This window comes from Microtus ochrogaster, chromosome 2, assembly GCF_000317375.1.
Source record: "Microtus ochrogaster isolate Prairie Vole_2 chromosome 2, MicOch1.0, whole genome shotgun sequence".
Taxonomy (NCBI): Eukaryota; Metazoa; Chordata; class Mammalia; order Rodentia; family Cricetidae; genus Microtus; species Microtus ochrogaster.
In genome coordinates this window covers 29,713,835-29,726,500 of record NC_022010.1, presented here as the reverse complement: position 1 = coordinate 29,726,500, position 12,666 = coordinate 29,713,835, and the positions used below count along the sequence as shown (strand labels likewise).

Here is a 12,666-nt window from a genome sequence, read left to right as displayed (position 1 = left end):
TGTAGGTGATGTAGGTGATGATGTAGGTGATTATGTAGGTGATGATGTAGGTGATGCAGGTGATTGATGTAGGTGATGATGTAGGTGATGTAGGTAATGATGTAGGTGATGTAGGTGATGATGTAGGTGAAGTAGGTGATGATGTAGGTAATGATATAGGTGATGTAGGTGATTGACGTAGGTGATGATGTAGGTGATGTAGGTATTAAGAAAATGCATTCCGACCCCTCTAGACAGGAAGAGTCTTATTATCTGGGTAAAGCCCATCTTATCCTGGGCAGACCAGCAGTTTTTGTGGTATGACTAGAAGGGTGATGGTCTCCTTTACCAGCCTGGATCCTGTTTTTGGAACAAGAGAGTCCTGGGGATACCAACAATTACCATTTGGGTCACTAGGAGTTGTAACTGAGAAATCCATGTAGTTTCCATGAGCACAGATCTTTATGGTGATGAGGGTTGTTAAGAATCTCGTTTCCACAGCCAAAGTTTTCATCTTTGGAAAAATAAAATTTGTGTTTATTTTATTGACTTTATTTTTTTTAAGTTTATTGTATTTTGTACATGAATGTTTGCTTACATGTATGTATGTGTACCATGTGCATGTCTGGGGCCCAGGAAGGCCAAAAGAACTAGAGTTACAGATAGTTGTGAACTATCATGTGGGTGCCGGCAACTGAACCTGGCTCCTCTGCAAAAACAGCCAGTGCTCTTAACCACCGAACCATCTGTTCAGCCCCCAGTTTTACTGACTATATGAATTGGCCTTCTCGTCTATATGCCTCTGTGTACTATTAGTTTTATTGGCCACTGAGACTATCACCCTACATATCACAATGAATTTTAAGCTCCTATTATATAGATTCATATCATCGCAACTTCATACATAACAATTCAAAGGCCTTGGATGGGGTGTCTAAAGCAAGACTTCATTGGTCAGAAAAAAAATCAACCAGGCTTATTTGTGTGAAAATACAAGGGGAAAAGAGAGCAGGTACATCACAATTTACAGAATCCATACATCCAAAGCCCCTCTCCTGAGGGACTGTGTCTGTAGCTTGGGAGTGAGCACTGCTGGGGGTGGGGGTCCCAACACCCCAAGGGAATGGAGAACAAATATTATTGCTTACTATACAATATTGGCTTCCCACAATGCACTTCTTTATTACAAAGTCATGATACTCCGTCCCTGCTCTTTAAGGTGATTCTTCTCGACTCCCGCTGCATAGTAGAGTTTTGGAAAGTCTGGAATTTTGGAGGCAGGGTCTACATGCCATTGCCTTTTAAAGTCTCCAGGTCATTTCAGAGTGTAGCCGAGGGAACGGATGTGTAATTCAAGACTCGGGTGTACTGGACCAGTTCTTGGGGCCCTTTTCTCTCTTGTCTCCTGTTTGGCTTATGGCAAAGGTGCTTGAGGGAGGAGACAGGTGAACATCAAGTACCTTACAGCCAGTTTGTTGTTAGAAAGACTATTTTAAAACAAGAAAAAATTGGGGGCTGGAGAGATGGCTCAGAGGTTAAGAGCATTGCCTGCTCTTCCAAAGGTCCTGAGTTGGATTCCCAGCAACCACATGGTGGCTCACAACCATCTGTAATGGGGTCTGGTGCCCTCTTCTGGCCTGCAAGCATACACACAGACAGAATATTGTATACATAATAAATAAATAAAACCAATAAAAAATTCCAAAGTAAATTCTCATATTGAAAATACATTGATTCAATGCTAACTTTTATTGCTTTTAATAGATAGTTGAACAACCAGCTGACTGGGAAAAATAAGCAAAAGGAGGAATTCAGGCTGGTAAGAATCTCATGGGGATTTTTAATATTCCCTCAAGGTTTACAGAACTCCTCTAGAGGAGAGAGGTAAGCGCGAGGATTCATAAAGCTTTAGACATGGGCCTGGCGATGGAACCCTGGGCCTCCTATGTGCTAGCCAAGCTCCCCCAGCCCTGCCTGAAGCCTCGCTTTCTAGTTCTTCTCCTTACAGGAATGAACACAAAAGCTTCAGTAGAAAGGGAAAAAAAGGACAGAAAAGAAGGAAAGGAGGGATCCTTATCTCTGCCGCCAGAGGGGCTCAGCATGGCCACTCTGGCCTGCTGCTCACGGCTCGTAGATACCTTGAACTTTGTGGTCATAGTCATCCTGCAGGATCGTGATGGCAACCGTGTGGTTGTTTTCCATCTCCAGCAGAGCAGCCTCGTGGCTGGCAGTGATGTCTTCCACCTGAAGGAAAGGCATGGTTACTGGTTATCCAGAGAGCTGGGGTGGCTGTTGGAATCATCTTTGCTGCTGGGAAAACATAGGTGCAGCTCAGTAAGATGACAAAGCTAGCAGTCCTGCCAAAGACAAGTTACTCCGCGGGGATGATTGGCACCCCCAGTCTAGTACCAAAGTGCCACAACCTAACTCAATGAAAAAAGATAGAAGCTCAACTCAGCCAGGCAGTGGTGGTGTGCACCTTTAATCCCAGCACTTGGGAGGTAGAGACAGATGGGTCTCTGTGAGTTCAAGGCCAACCTTAAGAGGGTATTAGATCCCCCAAGAACTAGGTCTACTAAGCTAGCTTCAGGATAGCAAGGGCTACACAGAGAAACCCTGTCTCAAAAAACAAAAAGCAATCAAACAAACAAATAAGCCCCACCCCGGAAGGACTGTCCCAGGCACCTCTGCAGAGTCCTGGACCACTCCATCATGTTCTTCCTTCATCCTGTCAGGAAGTGATGGGGCAGGAAGAGTTCTCCATGCCTCCTCTCAAAGTATCCCAGTGTCAGGTGAGTGGGAACTCCTCTTTCCTAAGCTCTCAGTGAGCATCCTACCCCTTCCACCCTTAGAAGGTAGGCATTTCTATGCCCATTTTGCAGATGAGGAAACAAAGGCTTAGGTTTGACATGTGTGGGGGGTGGGGGTGAGCATGTGTGCAGTATGAGGCCATAGAGGGGATTAGATTCCCCCAAGAATAAGGGGTTGTGAGCAGCTCCACATAAATGCTGAGACTGGGCACGGCTCCTCTGGAAAATTAGTCAGGGTTCCTTCTTCTTCTTCTTTTTTTTTAAAATAGATTTATTTATTTAATGTACAGTGGGCTTTTGCCTGTATATATGTCTGTATGAGGGTGTCAGATCTCCTGGAACTGGAGTTGCAGACAGTTGTGCACTGCCTTGTAGGTTTTGGGAACTGAACCCAGGTTCTCTGGAAGAGTAGCCAGCGTTCTTAACCACTGGGCCATCTCTTCAGTCCCAAATTATTTTATTTTTATTAGTGTGTGCGTGCATGTGTCTGTATGTGGGTCTATGCAGAAGGCACCAGATTCCCCGGAGCTGGAGTTACAGGTGTCGTGGGCTGCCTGACACGGGTGCTGGCGATGGGACTCTGGTCCTCTGCAAGAGCAGCCAGAGCTCTTGAGCCCTGAGGGCTCTCGGCCCTTCCATCGCTTCTCAAAATAGCTGCATCGGCTGCAGTCGGGAGTTTGACACGAGAGGAACTGGGGACATTTCACATTCCAACAATAATGACAATGAATGAATTTCCACTTGGAATAATCTATCATCTCCCCCTACAACCTTTCTCTGTCTCCGTGTCTGTCTCTGGTGTCAGGGAACAAATCATCTTTATTTATGCTAGGCAAATACTCTTCCACAGTGGTTCTCAACACCCCCCCTCCATACTTCAACTTTTCAATACAGTTCCTCAGACCAGGCCATAAAATTATTTCATTGCTACTTCATAACTGTAAGCTGCTACTGTATGAATCATAATGTAAACATCTGATATGCAGGGTACCTGATATGAGACTGCCCAAAGGGGTTGAGAACAGCTTTTCTAAGCTTTTCTACCAACAAGCAACCTTCCTAGGATAGTCTCTTCTCTCTCTCTCTCTCTCTCTCTCTCTCTCTCTCTCTCTCTCTTCCCCACCCCCCCAGCACAAATTATTATTTCTTAAAACAGGAAAATCACTGGTCAGAGCCAACAAGGAGCTTACAACATCTCAGTGCTAATGTGGACCTAGAAGCATCATGTCACTACAATGACTGGGCATTATTGATTAAAGCGACCTGAGCCTCAAATAACTTGTGGCTCTGCGCTCTGAATCACTCAGAAGCGGGGAAGCGGGGATGACTAGAACAGGATTTAATCACCCAGTTGTTGGCTTCAGGTTCTAATGGGATTTCTGTCTAAAACCTCTCAGCGTGAGGCAAAATAAAATAAGCAATTGGTTGAAACAAAGGGGACCGGAGAGATGGCTCAGATATTCATAGCACTTCTTGTTCTAACAGAGGACTTTGGTTCGTTGTCCAGCACCCATAGCAGGCAGCTCACAACTGTCTATGATGTCAGTTCTAGGGGGGACCAGAGCCCTCTTCTAGTCTCTGTATGCACAATAGTGCACATAAACACACATAGGCACATACTCTTCCCTTTCTGTTCCACTAAAATTGTCACAGCACTCTCTGTAAAAAATAAACACCACAAAATGTCTAGAAGCACGGTTCTTACACACCCAGGTGTAAAGAGAAACCCTTTCCTCGGTCCTTGGTGGGACTCTACACTACTGATCTCTTACACAAATTTCTACGAGGAGCTTCAGAAAAGAAAGGTAGATACAAAGATAAACTTCCAGAAGAATCGATGTCCCTGTCGTAAATACGGCTCAGCTGGTAACAGTCCATTATGTCGGCAGCCAAGGTGTATGCCTTGACCTGTTAGATGGCACATCTGTGATTTAGTGCTGAGGGATTACTACCATCAACACAGTAAGGATGATGTCCTTTTCAGCCTCTGGGAGGTGCTTTTATGAATGAAATATTGACTTTCTAATTCCAACGAGCCATATGGAATTAAAGGAATGGCCGGAATATCCAGAAAGGTATCAATGGAATCTCGTGAGCTACTATTTCAACAAATGCTTGCTCTTCAGTAATTTCGGCCTCACGTCTCTTTGATTTTAAAGCCCCCCCCCCCTTAGGCAGGAAATGGTTCTGCCTACTGTGGGACTCCTCTCTCCTGTCAGCTATTAACATCTATGGCTTCCCTTCCTATGGTACCAGTTTCTGCAGAGCAGGAGCTCACAGACAGGAAGTAGGAAAGCTCAGCCTGAGAAGATGTCAAAACCCTCAGAAGATATTTGCTCGAATTTAGACCGGTTTTCCCAAAGGGCACAAAAGATGGGTTAATGTATTGTAATTGACAAAATCAGAGAAAGGTTATCCTCCACTGTCAGACAGGGGCAAGCAGAGCGGTTTCAAAGAGAAACGGCTCCCATAGGCTCCCATACTTGAATGCTGAGTCCTGGGTTCGAGGTAGCGTTTGGGGATGTTTAGGTGGTGAATGAAGCCTTGCTGGAGGAGGTCGGTCACCTGGGGTGGGTTTTAGAGTTTACAGCCTCACGGTTATTTCCAGATCACCCTCTGCTTCCTGTTTACAGGTGAGGATGTGAACTCTTAACTCCCTTCTCCTGCCATCTTGCCTGCTGGTTGCTGCCTTGACTTTCCTATGATTGCTGCCTTGACTTTCCTACGATAGAATCTTCTTACCCACCGGAACTGTAAGCCAAAATAAGCTCTGTTTTCCATAAGCTGGTTTCTCGGCACGGCGTTTCATCATGGCAACAGAAAGATAACCAATGCAGAAAGCTTCTGTTGCTTGAAGAGCTTTCTTTTTTGTCTAGAACCTTGGGCAGAGAGAGCCCCGTGAGACCACTGCTGTCTACTGTCTGCCCCCTTAACAGAGACGGGATTCGGGGCTCTTCCATGGAGGTGGCTGCCAGGTCACCCACCAAACGGCACCAGCCCTTTGGAGAAACGGCTATTCCCTGTAGCAGGACTCCGTTCTGGAGTCAGCTTGCTACTCAGCGGGGCTGGGTACAGAGACACCAGGGGAGAAAAGCTGCTGCCTAAGGCGAGCAAGGAAGGAGTTGTGGGCTTTACTTTGCCCCCAGAGGCAATTAACTGGGGATTTGGAGAGTCACTTCCAGAAGATGTATTCTGAATGGAGCATCACGTGCGCTCATTTTCTCATTAACCTCAAACCAGATTAAACTACCATTTGCCCCCATCCCAGCTGCGCATCCTCATCAGAGGAGCCTGAGAGAGCCAGCCCGTGTTTACCCCTCCTGCACCCGCCCACCAACCGGGAGCCCAGCCCCTGCTTCACCCCAGTCTCCTAGACACTGGCCCAGAGCACGTGGTGGCAGGCCGAACTGGAGCTTCCAGACCGACTCCATCGGGTTCCCACGGTAGCCTCCTCTTCAGCCTAAAGGGCAGTGTCCCCGAGATCCACGTCTCCCCAGTACCAGACAGGTCCTGGGGGCTCATTCTGTTTGTGTAGAGTGTATTCTCCTGCCGACCAAATAGAGCTGGCTGGGTGGGCGGGTTAAGGAGACATAACAGAAGGTGATAGGCTTAGTGAGTGATCTCTGCCTGTTCAAACTCCTCATGGGGCGCTGTTCCTGCAACTCACCTTTCATTCTCGAGGATGACTTTTTAAAGAAAATGGAGGATTTCTAGGATGAGTTTTGTGGGATGAGCTGATGAGCAGTGCGGTCTTCAAAGAAGACGAGTACCCTCTGCTCACACTCGATGTGACAGAATTCTGGTGTCTTACTTAACCCTGGGACTCTGTTTTCTTACCTGTAAAATGGGATGGAACCGGCATCTGGCAGGGTGATGGAGTCCGCGTACATCAAGTTTGGAAGTAGTGGCTGGTGCAGAACCTGGTCTACGCACAGGTTTGCTTAACACCTCTCTGCCCACAGAGAATATGCGAAGAACAGATGACCAATAAGGGTCACATGTAAAACTGCAATCTCAGGTAAGTTCTCACAGGTAAGAACTAATTATAGACCTAGAAGGAGGAGAGGGTGCCATGGCGTCTGCAGAAACAGCATTCTAGGCACCGGGTGCAGAGAGAGCCAGAATGAGGCTGGAGAGTGAACTTGACCCATTTTCTCAAGTGCCTCAGGCTCTTCTCCCATCACCGGTGTGGAACAGCCAGCCAACTCACCTGCTCTTGGTGCTGGCAGCGCATGCGCAGCAGCTGGTCCTGATGCTCCGCCCGCAGGCGTGCGCTCTCCGTCTGGAACTGCTGCTGAAGCCGCTCCCGAAGCTCCTGCACCTCGGCCTGCTGCTGCCAGCCCAGCCTTCTCAGCTCCTCCTCGAACCGCCTCTCCAGCGCCTCCTTCTCCTTCTGCAGCTTCTCACATTTGGCGGTGTTGAAGGCTGCAGGGAGCACGGAGCTCTTTAGCAATGTGGGGAGCAGACGCTGCGATGACCCACTGTGAGCCCACCTGAAGCTTTCAAAAATAAAACTGAAACAGGAATCGCTGGGTGGGGAGTGTAACTCAGCGGTAGAGTGCTTGGCTTGGCACGCACGAGGCCCCGAGTTCCACTCCCAGCATCAAAAACTGATTAAAGAAATAAACAAATAAAAACTACGCCGTAGCCAGGGGTGGGGGCACATCTTTTTAACCCCAGCATCCTGGAGGCAGAGGCTGGGGATATCTGTGAATTCGAGGTCTAGTCCAGGCCATCAAGGACTGGCTACACAGTGAAGCTCTGTCTCAAAAATAAGCAACTAGAGAAACCACAAACACCTCAAAAGCTAATTTAGCATAATATATTATCACAAAAGACTCTCTCCCCTTGAACAATTTGAGAATGAGATGCCTATTGGCTGTCCCTTTTTGCCCCAATTCCCTAGTGTGTAGACCCTACTTACCCACAAGGCCAGCACACTCAGGAGATCTGGGACACAATGGTGCCACCCAGTGCTCGGAACTGTTAACATTGACCCAGTCAAGGTCCAATGTTTTTCTACTGATACAGCTTGTGTCCCTATTGTTAGACATTTGTTTCCAAGACTTGCTGGTATTGATAATATTACAGATAATAGAGCAAACATATTCACCCATGTGCAGGGTCCGTTTTCATTAAAATGAGCTCTCGGGAGTGGAAGTTACAAGGTTTTAAAGACCACGATGTCGTCATGCAGTGGTTGGTGCTTTCTTTAAAATTCCATAGTTAGCCAATAATAAATCTGTGACCACCAGGGGGCGGTATGGCACCTGAAAAGTGCCCTGGGGGGGGGGGACACACTGCTCCGAACGACTTACTTTTCTTCCTAAATTCTTCTTTTTGGCGAAGATATTAAGAGGAGACCATAAAAGGAGTGACGAAAAATGAGGTCTGAGGTGTTTACAGAGGGAGAATACGTCGGAGAGCCACCAGCCCACCTGTTGTGTTTGGAGACACACTCTGCTCCTAGGGCATGGTGGCTACATCAGAGCTGGCTCAGAGTAAACAGGAGCTGGCATCTGTATCCTTGCCTTACCTAGACAGGGACTGATGTTCCCAACAGCCCTGCTAGGTGTCTAGTAGGCAGTCCACACCCCACTGTAAAGAGCAGGGAGTGGACCTAACTAGTTCAAGGTGAAGGCAAGGTCTGCGGCAGAATCAGGAGCATGGACAACCTCCATGATGCACCAGTATTATAATGTCTCCGAGGTGAGACCAGGCATTGGCATACCTTCCTTAAACCTCCAGTGTCTAGAACTGTCATCCTTTGCCCGTCTCTTTCCTTACAGGCGGGCAAGGCCAGTGCCCTTTGTATTCTGTGCTCAGATAGGCAGGGAACCTTTGGATGGATATTGAGCGGTGGGTGTAGCTAAGTGGTAGAGTAGGTGCAAGGTGTTGGGGTCCATCCCCAGCACCCAAAAGATATCTAGTCATTGAAGGAGTACCTGCTGGGTGCTGAGCACAGTTCTAGGGCACAGGGGCAGGAAGGCAGGCTGTTACAGGAGCAGTAGCTTGAAGGAGAAATGCCCCTACTCTCAGAACTTTAATCATTTGGTCCCCAGTCGGTGACTGTTTGGGGAGCTTTAGGAGGTTTGGAAGTATGTCACCGTGGGCAGGCTTTAAGCTTAAAAGAGAGAGGAGGAGCTGATGTGGGATGTCCTTCTGTATACATGTTGCTTTTATTGGCTAATGAATAAAACTGCTTTGGCCTATAGCAGGCAGAATATAGCCAGGCTGGAAAATATATATATATATATATATATATATATATATATATATATATATATATATATGAGAGAGAGAGAGAGAGAGACAGACAGACAGACAGACAGAGACAGAGACAGACAGACAGAGTAGGCAGAGTCAAAGAGATGCTATGTAGCTGCCGAAGGAGAAAGATGCCTACCGGTAGGCCACAGCCTTGTGGTGATACACAGATTGATAGAAATCAGTTAATTTAAGATATAAGAGCTAGCTAGAAATATGCCCGAGACATCGGACATACAGTATTGTAATAAATATAGTTTCTGTGTGATTATTTGGGCCTGTGCAGCCGGGAAACAAACAAGCAGTCTCCGTTTACAAAATGGTGCCCAACGTGGCTTCCTGAGAACGGAATTAAGGTAGACAGTGATGCAAGTCAGTCCTCACATGGACATTCATTAATCCATGATCCAGTGACGCTGATGATTTCTGTGTGCAGTGCTTGGACCTAGCTGGGCTCCCTCCCTTCCACCTGAACTTGCAAAGGCCCTGGGTAGGCACAGTTCTGGTCCAACTAAGGAACAGAAAGGTCACTGATGGGGCACCAGCATCCTTAGAGGAGGGAGGTCAAGTTCCAGGGGCAGGCGGAGGCACATCATGAAGGCCCGTGGTTACACTATGGCATTATGGGTATGTTCCTGCAACAGCTCCCAGAGTCTCAGAAGGGAAGAAATAATGATTTCCACTCTGGGTAGCTGCATGGAAAATGATGTATGAGACAAGGAGAAGAGGTCAGGGGAGGTCTGGAGTTCAGGCACTGAGCTACGTGGCATCAGGTGACTTGGATGATTGGATGAGAGATGAAGCATGGGGAAGGATGGATAAGGGATGAAGAAGGGGGATGGGGAGATGAGTGGTTGGATGATTGGATAAGGGATGAAGAAGTGGGGATGGGGAGACGAATGGTTGGATGATCAGATGAGAGATGAATCATGGGAAGGATGGGGAGACGAATGGTTGGATGATTGAATGAGGAGTGTCCGTCATAGAGTGGAGAGTACTCTCTAGCTCCCAGGAGTCCTCGCAATACCGAGACTCTGAAATGGCAAACTCTGTAGATAGCAGATGAGAACGGAGCCGGAAGAGCAAGCACAGAAGGGCAGTGGCCAGAAGCCTCAGGACACTGACCCAGCTGGCCCGGGGGGGCTAGATGTGACCAACACTAGCTGTTGGGCTTCTCAAAGTCATCTGCCCCCCTGAGCTTAACATCAAAGAAGGACATTGGTTGCATCGCACACTCGGACCTTGCTATGATTTGCATCTGAAACATCTCCCATGGGCTCAGATTTTGCATACTATTCTTGGTCTAGTGATATCTTGGGAGGGAGGTTAGAGTCCTTAGGAGGTGACAAAGGCTGGTCACCAGGTGTCTTTGAAGGGTACATCTGACCTCCACTCCTTGCCCTACTCTCTGCCTCCTGTTTCAGCATCAGGTGCCTACCATAATGAGCTGTGTCACCCCAGAGGGTTGCGTGATACCCACTGAAAAGACAGGCGTGTGTGTGTGCCACTTTACTTTGTTTATTCTTTTCCATTTTAAAACATTTCTGGGTATGGGTGTTTTGCCTGCATGTATGTCTTTGTGCCTGGTGCCTGCAGAAGCCGGAAGAGGCGTCAGATCTCCTAGAGATGGAGTGACAGATGGTTGTGAGCTGCCATGTGGGTGCTGGGAATGGAACCTAGGTCCTCTGCAAGAGCAGTTAATGTTCTTACCTGCTGAACTACCTTTCCTGCCCTGGGTATTTAAATTTCCTACAAAACATACCCCCAAAAGAGGAACGCTTTGATCACAGAGAGAAATGTGCTTTTACACTGAATTACTCGCTTCTTGGAGATGCAGGAAATGAGCACTAACAGCAGCGCTTGACATACGTGTGTGCTTCATGGATTATGCAGCAGTTTTGATGGGGATGTCCCCCTTAGGCACCGGCATCTGCACTCTTGATCCCCAGCTTGTGGCACTGTCTGGGGAAGTGTTACGGGCCCTTTAGGAGGTGCAGTACCGCTGGAGGAAGCAGGTCCCTGGAGGAAGGCTTCACTTCCAGTTTTCTCTCTTGATAATCTGTGGCTGAAGGTGTGCTCTCTCGGCTCCCTGCTCCAGCTGCCATGCCTCCCTACCAAGATGGATGCTTACCCTGGCATCTTAGTTGGTGCTGGATTCTACTTATGTGACCTATATCTCAGAGATACCCTAGAGAGCAGTAACAACCCTGTTAGTCTTGTATTTCAGAAGAAGAGCTAGGAGAAGGAGCAGACATAAAAATAAAAACCCCAATGGATTTGAAGTCTGTCAGGAGTCAGAGCGGCTTTGTGTCACTCAGTGCATTCTTTAAGATGCGCAAGTCAGCGAGGTGATGGTGACTGGTCCCGTGTGGAACAGTAACTGCAGAGTGTCTAAGTTACGTCTCGGAGAGAGGGGAAGGTTACAGGCATGGTTTACAAGCAGAGGAAGAAAGAGGAAATTGATTAGAGATGGTTTAAAGCTTTCAAAAAGAGAAACCATGCTGTCCAGATGAGAACTGGTCACACACCACGCACAAACAGAATGGCATTCTATAGATGTCTCCACGTGGAGCCTGCTCCTTTGTTTTGTCCATTTAATTTGGGTATCCAGACTTTTAAAGGGATCTCTATGGCATCAGCTTACACAACTCACCATGTCAATACCTTGGGCTTTCTGTGGCCACACTCTGCAAGGGAAGCTAATGGTTTCACATGGCCAAAGTGCTTGGTTATTTATTACTTCATTCCCCCCCTCCCATGTAAAGGCATCAGAAAGTGAACCTTTTCATCTGACCTCAAAGATCTGACGCATAAGTGACCCAGGTTATACTTATCTCCATAGTGAACATGCCTTTGAGAAAGAGCTTTTGAGGCTGGGCGGTGGGGGCACATGCCTTTAATCCCAGCACTCGGGAGGCAGAGGCAGGCGGATCTCTGTGAGTTTGAGGCCAGCCTTGTCTCCAAGAACTAGTTCCAGGACAGGCTCCAAAGATACAAAGAAACACTGTCTTGAAGAAAGAAAGAAAGAAAGAAAGAAAGAAAGGAAGGAAGGAAGGAAGGAAGGAAGGAAGGAAGGAAGGAAGGAAGGAAGGAAGGAAGAGCTTTCGATGACTTTAAACGCTGGTGAGCATGTACTTTGGACCCCTTTCACCAGGGAGAAAGGATCCCCCCTGAGTTCTAGAAAATGCCTCCCTGGACCCAACCATTTTCAAAGCCTCCATGTTTCAGAGGCCTACTCCACAGAACATCGCCAATTTAGTCTTCTATCCCATGGCTCACGTGGCCGCATTCCCGGTTTGTAATAGGCCGGTGAGGAGGCCAAGTGCCGCTAGAGAGGAAACTACTGTGTTGAAGGTGACGGGTTCCCCCTTTTCCTTCTGCTTCTCAGGCCGTTGAGTCAGTGTATGCCCTGGGGCTTGGGAGACTCGTCTCTGATGTGAGGTTTGCTCAGACATATGACGTGTGTGTGTGTGCATTGTGCAAGTGTGTGTGTGCATTTTGCAAGCATGTGTGTACGTTGTGCAAGTGTGTGTGTGCATTGTGCAAGTGTGTGTGTGCGTTGTGCAAGTGTGTGTGTGCGTTGTGCAAGTGTGTGTGTGCATTGTGCAAG

At 47.7% G+C, this 12,666-nt stretch overlaps 1 protein-coding gene across 3 annotated transcripts in view; it reads right to left on the bottom strand.

The window, feature by feature from the left end:
* The window catches only part of Mtus2 (microtubule associated scaffold protein 2), a 374,670-nt gene that overhangs the window by 14,148 nt on the left and 347,856 nt on the right, over window positions 1–12,666 (bottom strand). For all 3 annotated transcript variants that reach the window (XM_026785020.1, XM_026785024.1, XM_013350977.2), the window contains 2 exons: window positions 7,000–7,214; window positions 2,118–2,223 (listed from right to left, as the gene is read on the bottom strand). In XM_026785020.1, coding sequence (XP_026640821.1) covers window positions 2,118–2,223; window positions 7,000–7,214 — 321 coding nt within the window. The remainder of the gene's footprint in view (window positions 1–2,117; window positions 2,224–6,999; window positions 7,215–12,666) is intronic.